Source organism: Pelophylax lessonae (assembly GCF_965119305.1).
Source record: "Pelophylax lessonae genome assembly, chromosome: 4".
Classification (NCBI taxonomy): Eukaryota; Metazoa; Chordata; class Amphibia; order Anura; family Ranidae; genus Pelophylax; species Pelophylax lessonae.
Genome location: NC_138771.1, coordinates 189649484 through 189672148, shown reverse-complemented (window position 1 = coordinate 189672148; position 22665 = coordinate 189649484). Strand labels below are relative to the sequence as shown.

Genomic DNA, 22665 nt, shown 5'->3' with positions numbered 1-22665 from the left:
CCCCATAGGCGTGGTAAAGCTTTTTCCTGCCTAGTGTCCTATTCCTGATGGGAGGAGCATAACCCAATGGTCTAAGATGTGTAGCTGCGTCTGTCAATGGACGTCAGAGAAAGGGATTTTACAGTAAGTACAAACATCCAGTTTGCCAAATGAAATGCAAAATTTTCCCCAGTCTGTGATGAATGTCTAAAGCAAAGCCTTTAAAGACACGGATGAGCGCGTTTAAGGTGAAGGAACTTGACTGACCAGCACAGAGCTCTGCCCTCAACCCTATCGAACACCTTTGGGATGAATTAGAGCGGAGACTGCAAGCCAGGCCTTCTTGTCCATCATCAGTGCCTGACCTCACAACTGCACTTCTAGAAGAATGGTCAAACATTCCCATAGACACACTCCTAAACCTTGTGGACAGCCTTCCCTGAAGTGTTGAAGAGTTTATAGCTACAAAGGGTGGGCCAACTCAATATTGAACCCTACAGACTAAAACTGGGATGCCATTAAAGTTCATGTGTGTGTAAAGGCAGGCATCCCAATACTTTCAGTAATATAGTGTGTGTGTGTGTGTGTGTGTGTGTGTGTGTGTGTGTAATTTTTTTATATACCACCTTTTTAATGTGACCTATAAACTGTACTTCTCAATCAAAAAAACAAAACAAAATTACATCTCTTAGGGGGTAGGGGAAATAAAAATAAAAAATAAAGTAATGTGTTTGCATACGTTTGCACACCCTCTGAATGTGATTACCGAATTATGAACACAGCTACATCCCCAGTTATCAAACTCATGTTAAATAGGAGTCAGTACACACCTGCCATCAATTAAAGAGCCTCTGAATAACCCCAAATAAAGTTCAGCTGTTCTAGTAGGTTATTCCTGACATTTTCTTAGTCGCATCCTACAGCAAAAGCCATGCATCAGAGGGATCTCATTGTTATAAAGATTTTCCAAGGTATTAGATATACAATGGAACACAGTATAAAGACAGTCATTAACTGGAGAAAATGTGGCAAAACAGTGACATTACCAAGAACAGGACATCCCTCCAAAATTGATGAGAAGAAAAATGGTCAGGGAGGCTTCCAAGAGGCCTACAGCAACATTAAAGGAGCTGCAGGAATATCTGGCAAGTACTGGCTGTGTGGTACATGTGACAACAATCTCCTGTATTCTTCATATGTCTGGGCTATGGGGTATAGTGGCAAGATGGAAGCCTTTTCTTGTGAAGAAAAACATCAAAGGCCAGCTAAATTTGGCAAAAAACACATCTGAAGTCTCCCAAAAGCATGTGGGAAAATGTGTTAACCACTTGCCGACCGCCGCAAGTACATATACTGCGGTGGTCAGCACCGGCCAGGCAAAGTGACGTACCGGTACGTCACTAGCCTGTCACTCGCTTGTGAGCCAATAGCGGGTGAGCCCGATATCCGCCGGTCACTCGCGATCGTTCGCCGGGAAGGGAGAAAGGCAGGCGGCTAATGTAAACAAGCCGCCTGTCATTCTCCCTTGTGTAAAAATGGAGATCAGACGGATCTACTATGTAGGACCGTTGATCTGTTTTTACACTAGTAGCCATGTCCAATCACAGTTAGAAACACGCCCCTAGGACACACTTAACCCCTCCCTCTCCAATACCCCTTCCCTGCCAGTGTCCTTTTTACAGTAACAGTGCATATGTATAGCACTGATTACTGCAGTAATGTCACTGGTAACCCCAAAAATGTCAGTCAAGGGTCCGATCTGTCCGCTGCAATGTCGCAGTCCCGCAAAAAAAATCGCAGATCGCCGCCATTACTCGTTAACAACAAAAATGACAATCTTTCCCTTTTGTTAGTTAACACGATAACTTTTGCGCAAACCAATCAAAATACGCTTTTTGCGATATATTTTTTTTTTTTTTTTACCAAACATATGTAGCATAAAACAAATTGGCCGAAAATGTTAAAACATTTTATATTTTTCTTTTTTTTTTTTTGGGAATTTAATATAAAAAAATGTGAAAAATATTGTTATTTTTGCAAAATTGACGCTCTTTTTTTGTTTATAGAGCATGATCAAAAAATCGCACAGGTGATCAAATACCACCAAAAGAAAGCTCTGTGGGGGAAAAAAAAGGACGTCAAATTAGTTTAGGTACAGCGTCGCACGACCGCGCAATTGTCCGTTAAAGTCACGCAGTGCTGAATCGCAAAATACTCCCTGGTCAGGAAGGGGGTCAAATCTTCCGGGGCTTAAGTGGTTAATGTCTGATGAAACCAAGTTTGAACTTTTTGGCCATAATTCTAAAAAAGATGTTTGGCGCAAAAACACTGCACATCACCAAAAGGACACCACACCCACAGTGAAGCATCATGCTTTGGGGCGTTTTTTTTTTTCAGCTGGAACAGGGGCCTTTAGTCAAGGTAGAGGGAGTTATGAACAATTCCAAATACTAGTCAGTATTGGCACCAAACCTTCAGGCTTTTGCTAGAAAGCTGAACATGAAGAGGAATGTCATCTTTCAGCATGACAACAACCCAAAGCATACATCCAAATCAACAAAGGAATGTTTTTGGCCAGACCTATATCAGATTTGAAAATCTGTGGAGTGATCTAAAGAGGGCTGTGCAGAGGAGATGCCCTCGCAATCTGACTGATTTTTGGAGTGTTTTTGCAAAGATGACTGGGCAAGTATTGGCAAGTAATGATGTGCCATGCTGATACTCATATCCAAAAAGACTTGGTTCTGAAAAAAAAAAAAATCAAAAGGTGCTTCAATAAAGTATTAGTTTAAGGGTGTGCACACTTATGCAACCGTATTATTTTAGGTTCTTAAGCCCCGTACACACGTACTGATCGTCGGCCGAACGATCGTCCGTCTTTTGTCCAGGGCTGTCGTGTCTGTTAAACTGCAAAAGACTGCACATGAATTTTGTCGGCCAACAACAGCCGACTGCAGAAGTGATGTCATGTGATGGTTAACTTTCCTTGTCTTTTTTTTCTTTTCTGAGCATGCCCAGTCTTGCTAATCTGCTGTCTGTCGGCCGAAATCTGTACTGACTGGCGAACAATCGGCCGTTCTGGTGTTGTCCAACAAAATTTTAATGCCTGCACGACAGATTCTGTTCGGCCGAAAATGCGCTGTCTGAAGCATCATACTAACAAGCCTACAATCGGCCGATCGGTCGTCGGCCGATCGGCCGTCGTCCGAATATTTACAGCCGACAATCGGTACGTGTGTACGGGGCTTTTTTACTTCCCTCCAGCTAAAAGATTTCAGTTTGTTGATCAACTGAGTTGTACAGTTTATAGGTCACAAAGTGTAAAAAAATTCTGAAATTAGTTTTCTCATTCTTTTTTACATCACAGAAACCTGACATTTTAACAAGGGTGTGTAGACTTTTTTTTATATCCATTGCATATACTCCCAAGGATGGCCGTGGCACTCTGAGCTAATACACTCGCCCACAAAGAGATCCATGCAAATCCAAAAGTATTATAGAGACACTCATGGGTCTTGCAGAAAACGAAAATCAAAACAGCAGCCTTTTTTTTTTTTTTGATTAAGCGCACTGCATTTTTCTCTTTGATAATAAAAAAAAAATGTTGCTGTTTTTAATCCACCTGTGCTAGACCCGTGAGTGCTTTTAAACCACTGTTGGATATAGTTTTTTTTTTTTTTTTTTTTTCTACTGCACCCCATCCTTCTGTGACATGTGCAGTGACTGCCTCCTGGCACTTGAACTTTGTGTATGTGTGGAGTCACATCTCACCTGTTAGGCAGACTTAATTAGTCTATGCTGTCCCCAGGCCATTTTTTATTACAGCAGACTTATGCTAGGAGCCCTTTCACTGTGAGAGCCTGTTGTTTGGCACAAAGCGAACTACTGACAGCAGACTATAAAGGTATATATGCTGTTTGGTGAACTCATTGGGGCGCACCCAGTTAGAAACACATACGTTTAGTTAGTGGCTCGGGGGAGAAAATTATTATATTTTTTTTTTTTTGTTTTATGTTGTGGTCTTGCTGTACAAAGCCTTCCTGTGTTAAACTGTGATTTATAGCGTTGCTGAATAAAAGTGCTGCTTGGGCTGCTGGATATGCCAGTCTTGTGCATGGTTAATGCTGCCACTACCAGTTGAGCTTGTTCTACTTAAAATAAATAACCCTATTACAGTGGGTATAGAAAAGAATCACCCCCCCTCTTTTATTTTATTTTTTATTTATTTTATTAAAACGCGTTTTTCAGTCTGCAATGAAGACACTGTTTTTGTTTTATCCAGCTTGTATTTACTTGCATCTTATTACATCCTAGTGAAGGATATAACGCCAACATGTCAGAGGGTAAATAACTTCAGAAACAGAATCACCCCCTTTGACTTGTAAACTCAGTCACCCTCTCAACGGCACCCAAAGCCATTTGACTTTCAACTGTGATCATCTGTGGTAATCTTTTTAAATAGACCAGCATTGAGCCCCTATTCGCATCGTGCCAATTTGACATGTCAAATCACATGCCAAATCAGAGCCAATAGCTTGCAATGGCATCGTCTGAATTGGTGTGACGGGAACTTTGCGGCCCCACACCGATTCCCAAAAGTATTTCCTGCACTACTTTTGGCGAATTCGGGTGTGATTTCTATGGACATCTGTGGTCATGGTGGAGGTCCTAGCTTTTCTATGGCGCGCATCTGGACGATCTACTCCTGTTTCCTTCCTCTCGGAAAAGTTGTCCCAGGAACTGCAGACAGTAAGACGCATCCTAGAAAATCTGGGATGGCTCTTGAACCTAGAAAAATTGAACTTGGTTCTGTCCCAGAAGGTCCCCTTTCTAAGTTACATATTGGATTCAACACAGCGGAAGGTTTTCCTCCCTCAGAAAAAGATCCAAAAGATGGACAAGGCAATGTTGTTTCAAGGCAACCACCAAATTTCTGTAAGACGGGCCATGTCCGCTCTGGGCTTGTTGATGGCCGTGCTCCCGTCGGTGCAGTGGGCAGGTTTGCGATTTCGCCTGTTACAGCTGTTTATCCATGGGGATGTGCTAAGTTGGGTAAAAAGGTATTTTTTGTTGCGGAGGAAGACAGCAAACCAGTCCCAGGGACTGGATTGGGTGTTTGCCTGTTTCCAGTACTGTCCTGACTGATGCGTGCGTCACAGGCTGTGGGGCGCACCTAGGTCCTGTTGGTGCAGGGCTCCTGGGAAGGAGCCAAAGAGTTGGAGCGAGTTGAGGGCCATTGCACTTGCACTCAAAGCCTTTCAGAGGGAGCTCCAGGGACAGGTCCGTTCGGACAATTCTTCCATGGTTGTCAACAGGCAGGAGGCACCGAAAGCAGGTCCCTGTGGGTCCTGGTGGAGGCATATCTCAGATGGGCCGAAGCCACTGTGCTGTTCTTTTTGGTGGTTGAAGGGGGGAGTTTAACCAAGCGGCGGACTTCCTCAACCGAAGCTGAGGAAGAGTGATTGGGTTATAAACCAGGACGTCTTCGAGATGGTCACTTGAAAGTTGGGGTGCTCCCTTGTGTGGAGGACTTTGTTTCGAGGCAGAAGGTGAAGTTGTCTCTTTTCCCTGAACAGATTGGAGTAGATGCCTTTGCTCAGAACTGGCGCGTTTTGCCAGGTGTTATGCCTTCCCCGCCTGTTCTTTTGTCAGCAGTTCTGTAAAAATTCCAGACAGAAGACTTGCGCTTGTCCATATCGCACCTCCTCTGGCCCAGGAGTCTGTGGTTCTGAAAGATCTGGCTGTGGAGCCTCCCTGGATACTGTCGGCCTTGGAGAACTTTTTCCCTCAAGACCCGGTCTGTTGTCCCCTGGTGGAGCTGTGGAATCTTGCAGATTGGCTTCTGAAGAGGAAATGCTGAAGGGCAAGGCGTTTTGGAACCGACTGTTGGTGAGACCCTTCTAGGTTTCGGAAAGGAGACGTGCTATCTACATAAGTCTGGAGACGGTTTAATAGCTGGTGCGCAGAGAGTTCCTTTGACTTATGTCTTTAACCCTCAAGACAGTTTTTTTTTTTTTTTTTGTGGCAATTACTTCAGCTAGAAGCCCTCTCGATTAGGGTGCCCTTTTGAATCCTGCTAGGCAACAGGAACATATTTTTCATAGGCTAGACGTTGGATGCGTCTTACAGTACCTGCTCAGTACAAACCGTTTAGGAAGTCTGATTCCTTTTTTGTGTTTTTAGGGGCTAGACAATCAAGATGGCTGAGATTGGCTATTAGCCAGGCCAGGCGTATATAACCAAGGGGTTGGAGGGTCACGGAGAGTATCCGAGCCCATTCCACTAGGGCGGTGGCGGCATCTCAGGCTGAGTGGGCTGGTGCTACGCCAGAGCAAATCTGTAGAGCTGCAACGTGGTCTCGCTTTCTAACCTTTTGTTAGACACTATAGGTTTGACCTGTTATCTGTTTGACCTGTTATCTGTTCAGGACCAGGCCTTCGGGCGTACAGTTCTTCAAGAAGTAGTCCCAGCCTAGGGTGAGTGATCAGTTATCTTTTCTAAGGTGGCTATCCTGAAAGACGGAGGGAAAATTTAAGTTACTCTTACTGGTAACTTCTTTTCCAGGAGTCTTTCATGACGGCACCAGTACCCACCCGAATAGAAGTTCATCAGAGAAGTCGTAACGCAATACCTCAGGATGACAGCTGAGGTTAGTATTACATGTTCTCCTGTCTTCCTAGCTGGTCGGAGTAAAGGGCTGGTGGGGGCAGTCTGACTTAAAGCATGAACCTGAGGGAGGAGCAAAGGTCCCTTTTTTGAAGTGTGGCTGTCCTGAAAGACTCCTGGAAAAGACGTTACCAGTTAGAGAATCTTCAATTTTTTTTTTTCTTTAAACCCATACTTCTCATTTAAGAAGGACAAATCGCTTTCTTTTGGTGGTATTTATAACCACTTCTTTTATTTACTATTTAATCGGGGAAAAAAACTGTATCAAATGTTCTTCATAAATGTATGCTAATCATTCTGTATTCAAAGATCAGAATGAAGAAGGCTCATAGAAATAATGTAGGAAGTGTGCAGTATATGACATCTTATCTTATATGTATGGATATTTTGATTGCAACTTATTAGAGTTATGGTGAGTTACTGATTCAGATTTTGGCACTGTAACATGGGATTCCTTGTTACTGTTTGATAAATTTGCAAATTTAATGAACACTGCAATCAAACTCGAAAATGTAGCATATATAACAAGCTATTATCAATTCTGGTACTGAAGGTTGTCTGCAAACTAAATGCTCTTGAGAAGTTAAAAAGAAAAGGGTAAGGGGAACATATACTTCAGGTCCAAGTTAGTGCTCTAGCATTCAAAAATATGTAAAAAATGGTGCTGCACTGTCCGTGACATCCAAAATAAAACGTAATAACTGTGACAGTTGTAGGTGTGAGAAACTGAAAATAGACAAAAAAATCATGCATTAATATACGTGAAAACTCAGTGAACCACACCTAATAAATGAAACGGTGTGGAGCAACGAGATGGAAAAGCAAACAGAAAAGTAATCACTAATGATGGACCTGGTGAACCACACCTCTTAGCCTGTTTACAATTGTGCATAAATCTATATCAACTCTGAAATCAATAGAAATGTCCTCAGTACAAAAGTAAATAACTGGTGGTCTCAAACCTGTATCTCCCAACACCTTTGGAAATAATAGTGACTGTTGTCGCAGTGGTCAAATACGGTGACACCTGTGTGTGTGATATTCCCTAATATGGCCTCCAATGGTAATACTCTAAAGTTGGTAGTGTCAGGTCAAGTCAGCAGGAGTCCACTGGATGGTATGGATATCAGCTCAATATATGTAATGTATAAAGAGAGCAAGGCTCCACATAGTGTTAGGCTCCTTTCACACGGTCTGCCTCCGTCGGCGGACTCCGTGCTGCTCAGCGGGGGATCAATACACTGATCCCTGCTGAGCAGGCAGGTGACAGCTCCCTCTCCGCCGTGTGTGTGGAGAGGCAGGTGTCAAGAGCCCCACTGCTCTCTATGGGGAATCGGATGAGAGCGGACCGCCTGTCCGCTCTCATGCGATCCCATGGACGGATGGAAAATAGGGTTTACATCCGTCTGGGTGCTAAATAATATGCACTGTTATTGTATAAATGACACAGGCAGGGAAGTTAACATCAGGGGCGATCAAGGGGTTAAGTCTGTTCCTAGGGAATACTTTCTAACTGTAGGGGGACAGTACTGACTGCAGGAAGAAAGATCTGAGTTTCTGATTAATTGGAACACAATCTCTCCCTTCCTATCTGACAGAACAGCCGTCTGCTTTGTTTACATAGGCAGACAGCTGTTCTGTCATTCTTTTCACAATCGCAGTTGGTCGGCGGCCGCTGGACCCGCGGACTTGCTCCCGCTGTGTTTAATCACAGCGGGAGCACCTTGCGCGCTCCCCCTAGAGCCCTCAAACAAAATTCTGTGATTTTGCGCTTAAGGGCCACCCTGCCGCATTATATGTATGTGGGGCGGTCCTTAAGTGGTTAAAATCCCTGCAATGTATTCAGATCACCCAGATGGGGAATGTTTTTTCCCCCTCAACAAAAGTAGTTATTTAAGTTTTTTACCAGGTGGATATTTAGGCTTCCTCTGATGCCAGTTTTGGCCATAAGGCCTTTAAGGCAGTTATTTGAGCAGCAGGCAGCCTAAAATTCTGTTGTGATGTGAGTCTTTTTGTGTTTTTCTATACCACCCCTCAGTCAGACTGCTTTTGAACAACCCAATAGTCCATGCATATTTTAGAAAGAAAATTACATTTTTGTACTTACTGTAAATCCATTTATTGGAGCTAGAGGGACACTGTTTCCACCCATCTGTGTCTATGATCTGGGAGTAGGAAGGGGGTATACTGGGCTGGTCAATGTTTTGGCAGTGTCCAAATCTGTAGGCATCAATCAGTATAACGCACTATTCTATGAATCCTGTGTCCCTCAATAACAGTACATTATAGTACAAGAACAAAAAAAGTATGAATTTCTATTTGTTTTGTCCTAACAGAATGGTATATCCTTTTAAACACTTATGAGTTTTTCATTAATACCCATGTACTTTGTTTTCAGGAGCAGTATGAACTTGTACATCGTGCTATAGCTCAGCTTTTTGAAAAGCAGCTTCAGATGTATGAGACTGAGTCTAGGAAGATAGTGGATGGATTGGTATGTAAAGCTTTTTGTGCTTCAAAACGCTGATGGCTTAAAAGGTCATGTTGTTGTGTTATGGAACAATGGCACAGTGCCATGCTTTGCATGCGTTGTTCCCTTTCATTCAGTGTTAACGCTTCTGCTGCTTAAAAAAAAAAAAAAAAAAAAAAAAAAAAAAGGCATTTACACCTGTTTGTTTATGGATCTGAATCTGGGGCTGTATTGTTTTTTTATTGTGGCATTCATACAGGTGTGTAAAAATGCACTGCTGCCTTCAGATCCAGAATGTAAAAAAATCCAATAATCTGAGGACATGCGTATACATGTATACCATTGGAAAAAAGCAGGACATTTGTTCCTTGTCTGTATGATCAGTCTTTTTTTTTTTTTTTTTTTTTTTTTTCTTAATTGAGTTAAAGAATGAAACCGAAAACTTTTAATTCCCACCTTGAGTTTAAGATGACAGCAGGACCAGACTATTCTTGCATCTGATGCCAGTTTCACATGAACTTATCAGGATGACACCTAGACTGTTCCATGGTTTCAAGCATGCTCCAAATCGAACCAATGTAAAAAAAATGTGGGTACCGCTTAGGTTCTGGAGTGTTCTAGTCCAATACCAACTGCTAGGAGTGCCAGCTGGGAACAGAGCTTGTCTCGGCTCCAGACGTCAACATGTAGCAAAGAGGGTATCCCATATTCTGCACATGGCTACAAAACGACTTCTAGTATTTGACAGTTTGAGCCTAGGCTTCAGCCAGGCCTTGCTTCAGCGTGTTTCACTGCGCCCCAGCGCTTAATTTTGGGGATTCCCGTGTTTAAGCTCTGGGGGTTGGAGCAAAACGTGTTGAAGCATAGCCTGGTTGTAGCCCGGGTTTAGGCTGCCACATACTCTTTCACAGTGGATTTTTAACGATTTGCGGCTTATGGGATACTTTCTTTGCTACATGTTCCAAAGATAATGAAATCGACCTATTTGTAAAGTAGAATGCCTGTAGAGGTCTATAATCAAGATAAGCGAAATTTTTTTATGTTATCACACTTTGCCCTGTCTCACATTTTAAAACAGGGGTGCTCAAATTGTGGCCTGCATACCCTATACTGTGGCCCTCCACCTCAATCCTAGGAAAGTGTATGTTCTGGGTTGACAACCCCTTGATCGCGATCCGAGCTTGCTAATCCTCCATCCCAGATTATCACCATGAATCCAGGCGGCAGAGGAAGCAGTATAAGCTAATGCTTCCTCTGTAGCACTGGTTCTTGTCCCATGGAGAGTGATATCAAGTGCTCTTTGTCTGGAACCTTTCTAGGAGCCTGAAGCGCAATTCCAGCAGAACCTGGAAGAGGGAAAAAAAAAGGTCCGTGTATTCAAACCCTTACACTGCGCTTTTGCAACGGGCATATTAGCACCTATAGAAGGGTTAAGCACTATTAGGCTGCTTTCAAATTGATCAGCAGATGCAGTGCACCTGCTGGTAGCTGCCTTTAGCCATAGACTTCTATTAGTTCATATGGGTTTGGTTATCTTTCTGTAAGAGCACCAAAATTCCTGAATGCAGGGGGCCCATATGGCCTCCCTTTCACATTCTGTTTTTACACTTGGACAGGAGGCAGCATATACAGGAACCAATCCTCTCCATTTTCATCCTGCAACTGCTGAAAGCGGGCTTCTCCACCTCTCCTGGCATTCAGCAGCTGCAGGAGGAAAATGTTCATTATGCTATACAAAATTAGAAGTTCAAAAATTCGGAACCATTTTATTTGTGACCCACAACCTGTTCACCAAATCACTGAAGTGGCTCTCATGAAGGTTTGTTTTTTTGTCCCATATCCTCCATTGGTGGTAATAAATTGTCAGATTTAGATATTTGTATAAATGTTTGGCTATTATTTTGGATGGACAGTATGTAAATGTGAGAGATGTTCCTAAACAGCTTTTCAGAGAATAATGCTTATTAGTGATTTCCCTAGAAAAGCAGCAAAACTGATTTTTTTTTTTTTTTTTTTTTTTTTAAGCCTGTTAAAGAGGTTGTAAGAGGGTGGCCATTCCTTCAGAGCGCATGTGCCAGTGATGTCGCTGGCTGCATGCATAGTAAATCTCTCCTAAACTGTGTATGTTTAGGAGATATTTACACTACCTATAGGTAAGCCTTATCATAGGTTTACATATAGGTGCAATTTACAGAGGAAGCTTTACTTCCTCTTTAACAATTGTTTTTTTTTTTTTAATATACCGTCCTCATATTTTGTTGATCTGTAAATGGTGCTGTTTCTACCAAACATCTGCTGTTGGCAGGATGAAAATACAGACAGCCAAACTGGTTGCACAGAGAGTGAGAAAATGGACTCCCCACCACCAAAGCCACCACGGATAAGGAGGTAAGTGTTTTAAAAATGTTTAGACCTCTTTGAATTTGTAATGAGCAATGCTTTGGACCTGTTCCACCGTGTTTTGTTGAATTTGCCTGGACTTTTAGATCACTGCAGGGACATTTTGAAACCATTAATTTTAATAAAGATGGAAGATTTGGTGTTAATGAACATGCTTACAGAAAGATATAGTAATGTTCCTCCCCAGAAAAGCTTAGTATAGGAATAAGTTGATTGAAGGCTATTGTCTAATCTTTTGACTTCCAAGTACATATGTGCAGCTTTTAAATATGTTGGTTAATTCCTGAAAACATGATTAACGTGATTACTGCATATAGTTGTTGCATAAACGTTGTCCTTTTATATCTTGTATGGAGAGATTTTTCAGGGGGTGTATTTCACTGCATTCTAGAAGTTTTTGACATTGACTGTTTTTGCAGCACAGTTTGCATTAGTTACATGTCCCCCCCCCCCCCACCCCCACACACATTTGTGTGGGGTTCCTGTCGCAACCAAAAAAACGTAACTGTAGTGTGTTTGTTCTCACCTAAAGTTTCTAAAGGTTTATTACCTTAATGCATTCTAACCACCTTTGTGCAGCAGCCTCCCCTATTACTTACCTGTTCCCCCCATCTCGATCCAGGGATGTGCACAAGTGCCTCGGCTCTCTGGGGACTCGGCCTACTCATTGGCTCAAAACCACATCGTGTGCCACCATTGGCTCCTGCCATCAATCACAGCCACTAAGCCAATCAGAAGAGAGGGGGTGGGGCTGAGCCGCAGGTCTGTGTGAGTGGACATGCAGAGCCGCAGCTGGGGAGCAAGCCTGCTCGAGTGCCTCCATTGCAAGCTGCTTGCTCTGGGGCCAGGAGGGAGGGGCCAAGAGTGCTTGCGAGGAACCAGAGAAGAGGATCAGGGCTACTCTGTGCAAAACCCCTGCACACAATAGAGGAGTATGAAATGTTTATTTAAAAAAAAAAAGTCTTTAATATCCCTTTGGGAACTAACAAAAGCTTTTTTGGCAATGCCTTTCTGAGTCAAGAGTGCCCTTGTGCGTGTGTAACAAACATTCAGGTTATTATAAAGGATTTTCATAGCAGTTTGCACAGCGTTTTACAATATAAAGGCAACAATACAGTTTAATACAGAAGTGTTGGGAAGGCCCTGCTTGTAAGTGCTTACAATCAAATATGGAGGGGTGGGTGGTACAAAAGGTAATGACGGAGGGATGAGCTAATGGAAGAATTAAAATTTCAAGTATTGGAGGCAGCATTATTATACAGGATTTAAATAATGCCAACAGTTTGTGCAGCGCTTTACAATATAAAGGGAGGCAATGCAGCAAATGTACAATTCAATAGAAGAGGAGGGCCCTGCTCCTGTGAACTTACAATCTAATAGGGGGGGGGACTGGTGGAACAAAAGGTAATAACTGTGAGGGATGAACTGATGGGAGAAATAATATTTGGTTATTCGCTAAAGGCAGGATAGGTTTCCCTGAAAAGATAAGTTTAAAAATGGACAGAGTAGGAGAAAGCTGGACAGATTGGGGTAGGGAGTTCCAGAGGATGGGAGAGGTTCAAGATAAGTCCTGGAGATGAGCATTGGAGGATCAGACAGGGGAGCTAGTGAGCAGGAGGTATTGGGGAGATGTGGAGAGGACGGTTTGGGTGATATTTTGAGATTGATGATGTACCTCGGGGCAGAGTTGTAAATTTCTTTGTATGTATGTTCGTGTTTTTGAATTTTATTCATTGGGCAATGGGAAGCCAGTGGAGGGATTGGCAGAGAGGGGTGGCGGACACTTGAACGGGTGCTAAGGTGGATAAGTCCAACATCAACATGCATGATAGACTGAAGAGGGGATAGCCTGAGAAGTAGGTCAATAAGGAGGGAGTTACAATATTCAAGATGAGTGATAAGGGAGTGAAAAAGCTTCTTAGTGGTTTTAACGGTTAAAAAGTGTCTTATTTTGGAGACGTTAAGGATATGAAGTCTGCAAGATTTGGCCAGTGATTGGATTTGGGGCTGAAAGGACAGGTAAGAGTTCAGGATTACACCTAGCACCCTGCCGTGAGGGGAGGGACTGATGGTTGTAATATTGACCTTTATTAAGAGGGAGGGGGCATGGGCAGGGAGGAATATTAGGAGCTCCATTTGTAGAAAGGTTGAGTTTGAGGCAGTGGTGTGGCATCCATGCTGATATGTCAGTAAGTTAGTAATATGAGAGGAGACTGAAGGAGTGAGGTGAGGAGTAGAGATTTATGTGTCGTCCGCATGGAGATGGTACTGGAAGCCATGTTTATCAACATGGGAGGAGGAGGTGTAGATGGAGAAGAGGGGGGTTCGAGGACAGAACCTTGGGGGACCCCTACAGAAAGAGGAAGTAGAGAGGAGGAGACAATTATAGCGAATGCAGAAGGCGTGCTGTGAAGGGTAGGAGGAGACCCAGGAGAGAACAGAGTCTTGAAGGCCAAGAGAGTAGAGTTATTTTTTGAGAAGGGGATGGTCAACAATATCAAAGGCTGCAGAGGTGTCTAGTAGCATGGAGTAGTGGCCATTGGTTTTAGCAGTGAGTAAATAATTAGTGATTTTTTTTTAATCGCGCAGTTTAAGTGGAGTGTAGTAAGCGCAAGCCAGACTAAGGGGTCAAGAAGGTTGTTGGTGAGATAGGAGCTCAGACGGTTGAAAATGAAGTGCTCTGAAAGTTGAAAGGTAAACAGGAGAAAGTTGATGGGTCTTTTAATTTGTTACATAGTTGCATAGTTAGTGAGGTTGGAAAAAAAGACATCAGTCCATCCAGTTCAACCTATGATGTGTGTGTGTGTTTGCTGTTAACCATACATTGTATACCCCTCTATGTTGTGGTCTTTAAGGTGCCCATCTAATAGTTTTTTTGAAACTATCGATGCACCCTGCTGATACGACGGTTTGCGGAAGAGAATTCCACATCCTTACTGCTCTTACAGTGAAGAACCCCCTGCGTATTTTAAGGTTAAACCGCCTTTCCTCTAGTTTCTAGTTCTGGCTGGTGGGGTCCAGTGAGGGTTTTTTTTTTTTTTACATATGGGGTGATCAGTGCATATTTTAGAGGGGAGGAGAAAGTGCCAGTAGAGTGGGAGAGATTGAAGATGTGAGTGAGAGAGCATAGGGTGAAAGAAGAGGGTGACTATTAGTTTGTAATGAAACAGGGTCCAGCAGACAAGTGGTAAGGCGGGCTTCTGAGAACACTTTAGCAACCTCTGGTAGTAGCAAGGTAACAAGGGAAAGTGTTGAGGGTGTTTTTTACAGGGCATGTTAAGTGGGATAGATTTTTGTGCAGTGGAGATGCCCCCACGAATTGCGTCAATCTTGTTTAAGAATTGGCAATCTCGTGAGCAGTAAGTAGAGAAGAGACTATGAAGACTGGACGATCAAGTATTAATGAGAGTGACCAGGTAGGCTTGTTTGGCAGCATGGGGGGAGGAATTGTATTTTAAAAAGGTGGATTTATATAGGGTAAATGCTTGCTGGGGTTTCATTTGATGCCACAGTTGCTCCAGTGCGTGGCTATATCTCTTAACCCTTTCGCTGCCAGTCCCTGTGCACCAGTTATAAAACTCGGGTGGCCAGACCATTTTTGCAATTTTTCCATTGCGTTATTTTTCACCTACGACTTTCAGAGTTTGTAATAGATCCCCAAAACCATATATTTTCTGAAAGCACATTACCAGTAGAATAAAAAGAAGGTGCTACTGATTTTTTTATTGCCCCATGACGTTTGTACAAATGTTTATCAACAATATCAAATCAATGTTTACTTGATAAATGTTTATCAGATCAATATTTAAACACAAAATACACTAAAATCCTTATTAGCACAAACTCAGCAAATGTCACAAAATTCCTACTAAATATAAAAGTTTAACCAGTATTGAGGTTAATAACAAATTAATAAATAACAAATATTTGTACATTTTCTATTGCGTCTTTTTGCGAAATGGTGCAAGTTGAATGTACACAAAACTGTAAACAAGAATGTTTCTATAAAAATCTGGAGGTTTTCATTTTTCACCTAAAGCTTTCAGAGTTTGTGAAAGAACCCCCCCCCCCCCCCCCCCAAACCATATATTTTCTGAAACCACATGACCAGTAGAATAAAAAGGAAGTGCTACTATAGGAGCACAATAGTTGTGCAGCACAAATGTTTATCAAATTACTGCTTTGACTCCAACACTAAAATCCTTATTAGCATACAAAACATAACTTACAAAATTCCTGCTAAATTCCTGCTCAATCCTTGTTCACATGGGGTGTACTAAAGCGTAAGCCCATGGAGGGCCATATGAAAAGGGGTGCTCTGTGCATCCATGTGCAGGTAGTCCCATTCATGACAATTGGCATGCCCCAGCTGCAAGGACAAATCTGACATCTGTTCGGGTGTATGTGCATGGCCCCAAATGCAGACCGTATTCAAGGACATGCACCCACACATGTGTGAACAGTGGCTGTGCCCATCCGCTGTGTCTAATCAAACCCCTAATGTCTCTTTTGAGACATAGAAAGGGACTGAAGACAGTCCCTTTCACTGCAGCCTGAGTTTCATTGTAGTGAATGAGACAGAATTCTGCATAGAGACTCCTGTTCATTCACAAACTGAAATATTGTAAGCCAGGTTTACTATATTTCAGTAATGAATGGACAGAAGCGATCAGTACCAATCACTCTGTTCATTTGAGAAAGAAAGGAAGAAAGGGGGCTGGTAAACGCCTATTCACCAGACCCCCCCCCCCCCCCCGCTCTCCATCTTGACACTCATTAAATTCCGGGGCAGTAGAGGCTGGATGGTGTGCGGGGTGAGCCAGTCTGCAGCGTAGCATCTACTGGGGAGGGGGGCGGCTCTGTTTTTAAATTAAGAAAGGGGGCTGGCAAATGCATTACCAGCCCCCCTCTCCATCCAGACTGTCACCGATTTTCCCCCCCCCCCCCGCCCCGGGCAGCAGCCGGCGGAAGGAGGTGGAGGGAGAGCCTGTCAGCAGCAGCGTGGATGGGGTACTGGGGATCGGTGGGGGGGGGGGGGGGGGGTGGAGGAGACCCTTCAGGGGGATTGCTATACACCTTTTTTTTTTTTTTGTTAGAGCTGTGGCTGGAATGAATGCAATTGTCGGGAGGAGAGGCAGCGCGGGGAAGCTGACAATTGCATCCAGTCACAGAGATCGGTTCTGGCAGGTTGGCAGGGAGGGGAGGTAAGCAGCTCCTGTTTGGGTTGAAAGATGTGTTGGGGAGGGGGTGACAGAGGAAGAGGGGGAGGCATTTTGGTAGCCAGGGCAGCAGGTTGATTAAAGGGACAGAGCTTAGGAGATAGGCAGGCAGTGGATGAGGGGGAGGGGTGTCACATTTTAGGTTAATAACTCAGATTCGTGCAGAGAACAATTTTGCTATAAGTTTATGGTCACTGAAGCTTGGTCACTGCATGGTTACTGACTATGAGCTTATAGCAGAAGGAGAAATGAGGTCAGTACGCTGTACGGACCTGGCAGCGAGAGGGTTGAAATGATACTAAAGTATTTTTTGTTAAAAATGACCAAACATGTTATACTTACCTACTCTGGGCAGTTGATTTGCACAGAGCAGACCAGATCATCCTTTTCTCGGGTTCCCGGCCAGCTCTCCTGGCCAATTCATTCATGGAATTGTGGCTTGGCCCCGTCCCCTTTCTCCTCATTGACCCAATGACTTTGACAGTAGCAGGAGCCAATGGTGCCTGCTGTGTCTCAGCCAATCAGGAGGGAGCGTCCCGGACAGCCGAGTGTCTTGTGCAACGTTGCTGGATCCAGATGGGACTCGAATGCATTAAGAGAAAAAAAAAAAAAAACTTCTGTCTAACCACTTTAAGATTTTTTTTGTCGTCAGTCTGCCAGGGTTGTAGTGACTGGACCTGATACTTGGTGTAGTGAGAGGAGCAAGAGAGTTTAGTGTGGATGGAAGTAGGGCTGGGCGATATGGCTGAAAACTGTATCACGATATCAGTGTTTCATATCGGTCGATATCGATAATTATTTATATTTTTTATTACCCATTTAAAATAAGGACCCTAGGGTGAGAATGCAGGGCGGCGGGCATGGTACAGGAGAATGCAGGGCACTGGCATGGTGCAGGAGAATGCAGGGCACTGGCATGGTGCAGGAGAATGCAGGGCACTGGCATGGTGCAGGAGAATGCAGGGCACTGGCATGGTGCAGGAGAATGCAGGGCACTGGCATGGTACAAGAGGATCCGGGGTTGTGGGCATACTACGGGAGATGCAGTGCTGTGGGCATGGTACAGGTAGACCATGCCCGCAGCACTGCGTCCCTTGTAGTATGACCGCAGCCCTGCATAATGGCAGGTAGTGAAGCTGTTTCACTTACCTGTTCCAGAGGCGACTTCATTTTAAAAATGGCGCCAACACGTCATTGTGCACGCGCCGCCGCCGCTCGTATAATTTCGGCTGTTCCCGGCCTCTCCCGAGCAGCGGCGGCGCGTGCGCAATGACGTGTTGGCGCCGGGCGGCGCCATTTTTAAATCTTAAACCCGTCGGAGCGGACTTTTCGTTTTATCGTTGAAAGTCCTTTATTGCTATCGAGCACGAGACTATCGCGATACCTATTGGTATCGTTTTATCGCCCAGCCCTAGATGGAAGTGAACTGTTGTAGACAGAAGTGGCCAGGTCAGGGCAGGACAGGGGTGCGATTTTTGTCAGAGGTGGTCAGCTGAAAAGTAGAAAAGAGAAGGATTAAAGTGTTGAAGGTTTCAGTGGGTAATTGTTTGCTGGTTGGAGACTAGGACATTGTAACAAGTAATGAGGTTGTGGTGGGAGAAGGAGACGAGAGCTGAGGAGCATAGAGGATGGTTTGAGTTATATATTGATACAAGATTGCTGATGTAGCTTGAAGCAAAATTGTAAATGGCTTTGTTAGTATATTAGTATTTTAAATTGTATTGGGTGATTGGAAGATTAGTTGAGGTCATGTGCACTGCTCTATGGGGAGAGTGCAAAATCTAGTGCAGCTCTGAAACAAATCCGCTTCCAGTTTTTTTTTTTTTTTTTTTCCTCGAAGCTTATTGGAACAAGCTGAAGTTAAGTCGATTGGCTACCATGGAGAGCTGCACCAGATTTTGCACACTCACGTTTTAAGCCTAGTACACACGCAGCGATTATCGGCCAACCGATCGTCCGTCTTTTGTCCAGAGTGGTGTTTTGTTGGTTGGAATGTGCCTAGACTGCACACGAATTTTCTTGCCCGACAAAATTCTACTTCAGAAGTGATGTCATGTGTTGGTTTGCTTTCTTTGTGTTCTTTCTTCTCTGAGCATGCCCAGTCTTGCTCATTAGATTTTTCCCTGTGGAATTCTGTACTGACTGCACGAAAACCGGCCGTGTTTTGGCGGCGGACAAAAATTTTATAGCCTGCACACCAGAATTTTTTCGGCCGAAAAGTCGGAGTCGGTTGTCGGAAGCATCATACTAACAAGCCGAAAATCGGTAGATCGGTCGTCGGACAAAAATTCCCTGCCGATTTTCGACGCGTGTGTATGAGACTTTAATAAATCAACCCCTGTGTGCTACACATTCCATAGTCCATCTTGGAATCCGGAGAGGGTGGTAGGAAGTCTGAACACAGCAACCAAAAAAAGGAAAAAAACCTTGATATTTGGAGAAGACCATTGGTGTGCACAGTCTATTGCATTAGGGTGTGCACTCCAAAGCTCAAACACATGCCTTTCTCTGCAGCCTCAGCTGCACTGGACAGTGAATGAATGGGATAGTGCTCTGTGCTGAGCTGCTTGCTGTTCATTCACAAACTGAAGCATAGTAAACCTAGTTGTATTCACAATGTTCATTTGGAAAAGGAAGGCACCAGTAAATTACATATTTACTAGCCCCTTTCCCCACTCTCAATCCTGCAGGGTAGTAATTAGGGTGTGCCAGGCACATTAAACCACATTAGTTTGATTTTTTTCTGAGATAATACCTTGGCTTGAGAGAGATTGTGTGTATTCTGTATATTTTTTAGATGCGTTTTTTTCTTTCACTTGAATTTTATTAGAAACAATAAGAAAAATAGACACATAGTGCAAGAGGATTATGCAGTAACCGAAACAGATTCAAAAGAAGTTTCTCTGCAAATATGGAACATTAAGTAATGTTGCAGAAATAAAGGATAACCAATCCAAGCCACATTAGATTAAGTGATCAAATAGCAGAGCCATGCCTGAAACTGCAATATGCTTAATTTCCAAAAAGTGGGCCCTTTAGCTGGGGACTATTGAACTAAGGCTTGATTCACACCAATGCATGTTGCTTTTGAGCATTTCTGTAGTGCTTTTTCCTATACTTTACAGTTATTTACAGTGATTTGCATTTTGTATGCTTTTTTTTTTTTTGTGGAAAATTTGTTGTTGGGGCAGATTTAAAAGCGCAATACTTGCGTTTTGGACACTGGTCCATTGAAGTCAATTACCTGCAAAAATCTGCATTTTGCTAGAAAAAAGTCCCCGACCCTTTCTAAAAATGAAAAGGCACAAAAATGCATTGATGTGAAAGTGTTCTATAGGAACCCATGTTAGTTTTTTTTTATTTTTTTTTTTATTTCAGCAAAAAGTATGAAAAAAATGCATTAGTGTGAATGGAGCCGAAAAAACAAGATGGATTTTTTTTTTTTTTTCTTGTCTAACTTATATTAACTTGGTATCATTGAACACAGACTGTATCTAATTAACTGTCATTAGCTGTTTACTACAAAAGGATACTGAAAACAACTGTCCTTTTTAAACTGGATTACTTTCAGGAAATGTAGTTCCCTGTGGTCATATTTTTTTTTTTTCTCTAACTCAATTATCTCTAGTTTTTTTTTTTTTTTGACCACTATAAATCCATCTTTGTTAAAGCGTTACTAAACCCGTGAGCCTGCATTCACTATATCTGGTATCCCACAGTACACAGAACATGGAAATGCAATCATTTTAGTAAATATAAACTGCTAAATACCTTTTCTCATCAGTAGTATATAGCAGTCTTGTGACTTATCAGAGTCTGGCCAAGCGCTGGTTATAGCTTGTAGTTGGATTTTTTTATTCTTCTCTGACCGTCCTATGAGGCTGCATGACCCCTGACTTTGTCTGGACAGTGATGATTGGCCCTGTGCTGGTCACAAGCACCATCCCAAAAAAAAAAAAAAAAACACTCTGGCAATACACACCAAACTGAGCATGTGCACAGTCCCTCCAAGACTCTGTTCAGAAGATGGATTGGGGACAATAAAAGGTGAGTATCAGAGAAGACAGGCTCAAACCGCCTTTTCCCTTTTGTTCATTGACTGACAAAGCTCCTGTCATTCTTGGCCATTGGGTTATGCTGCTCCCTACAGGAGTGAGTAGGACACTAGGTAGAAAAACACTTCTGGCTACACCCATGGGCAGTCCCAGGGGATATACTCCCTCTTCCTGCTATAGTCACTCAGTTTTTTTTCTGCCTAGTTAGGAGGACCTAGTTCCTTGCTGGGATCTTTGGTCCTGGCAACGTTTTTGAGATGGCAAATTTTTTTCTTCCTACAATCAACTACCGGACTGGGCAATGGGCAGGAAACTAGATCCAGTGGTCACCCCAGTCTGGGTCGGCAGCGACATAGCCCCACTTGATGGGGCTGGCCCTGTGAGTTAAACATCTCGCGAGGTCGCATACGGCCGGGCTTCAGCCTGAGTCGCAGCGTTCCTCCTGACTGACTGCCCCCCATTTCGATAGAGAGGATCATCTGTCTGGAGCGGTGCCCGTCTGGTTCTTGGTATGGTAAGTAGCTGTCCCCTCCCCCCCCTCTACCCCTTGGGGGTTTTGGAGTGGATGTGGGCCCCACCTTGGGAGGGTTGGACCCCCGGGTTCCCCTCCTTCCTGAAGGCACCCCTCCCCCTGCCAAGTTCCTCATCTTGCCCCCCCCCCCCTCCTCCAAATACTCTGGGGATGTAGTTCTCTTTCGTTCATCGACAGACACACCGCTCCATAAATTATCACTAGTGGGTTGTATTGCCTCCTCCTGCAGTAGGACTAGGCAGAACAAAAAACACCTGGCTACGCCCATGGGCCATCCTTAGCTGGTATATAACCCCCCTCTCTGCTCTAGGTAATCATTTTTAATCTGTTTAGTCAGGAGTAAGGACCCAGGCTCCCAGATCTCTGGTCCTAGCAATTTTCTCCTTCCTTAGATCTTTTTTGCATTCTCTTGGGAGATTTACAATCAACTGCCGGGCTGGGTGACTGGCTGGATAATCTAGATCTAGTGGTACCCCTTCCCCCCCCCCCCCCCAGCCTAGCCAGCGAGCGCGTGCAGACCTCAGCTTCTCATGGTTGCATTGACGGTGGTCCTGCAGTCCTTAGTGTCCCGGGTGGAAGTGGCGTGTGGGCAAAGGCCCAGAAGGAAGGGGGGGGGGTAGAGTGGATTAGACAGATGGCGATTCAGACCTATTCCATCAGGGTTCGGGTTCCTCCTTTCCCTGTCAAGACGTGCTCTATTAGGCGCTTAGTGCCTTCTTGGCCTGCTGTCATCAAGCGTAACACAGGTTTGCAAGGCGGCCACTTGGTTGTCGGTGCACACTTTTACAAAGTTTTATAAAGTGGATGTGTTGGCATCTGCGGATGCTTCCTTTTGGCTGCAAGGTTTTTCAGGCTGCTAAGAGGACCGGATCCTCTTTTAGTGTGTATTGTTTTTTTCAGATGGGCTCCAGTTGTTTTGGTTGAGCCCCTGTCGCCTGGTTGGCTACTGTTTAGCCTTGGGGTTTTTTTTTTTTTTTTTTTTGCGGTTTCCCACCCCTCATGTTGGACACTGCTTTGGGGGGTCCCAATGGTTAAGATGATCAGGAGCTGTGTCCGCCAATGAATGAAAAAGAAAATGGGATTTTTGACTTACTGTAAAATGTAATTCTCTGATCATTGATGGACACCGCACCTACCCCTCTGTAGAGTTATAATTCTGACACTGCTTGTAACAAAACTGAGTGATTATAGCAAGAAGAGGGAGTAGACCCCATGGGACTGGCTGTCCATGGGTGTAGCCAGAATTTTTTTCTGCTTAGTGTCCTACTCGTATAGGGGCAGCATAACCCAGTGGTCAAGAATGACAGCTGTGTCCGTCACCGTAAAATACATTTCTCTGATGTA

At 43.8% G+C, this 22665-nt stretch overlaps 1 protein-coding gene across 2 annotated transcripts in view; it reads left to right on the top strand.

Annotated features, from left to right (window-relative positions):
• Positions 1-22665, top strand: part of PTPN12 (protein tyrosine phosphatase non-receptor type 12) — a 187582-nt gene that overhangs the window by 133721 nt on the left and 31196 nt on the right. For both annotated transcript variants that reach the window (XM_082254230.1, XM_082254229.1), the window contains exons 11-12: positions 9044-9139; positions 11421-11503. In XM_082254230.1, coding sequence (XP_082110356.1) covers positions 9044-9139; positions 11421-11503 — 179 coding nt within the window. The remainder of the gene's footprint in view (positions 1-9043; positions 9140-11420; positions 11504-22665) is intronic.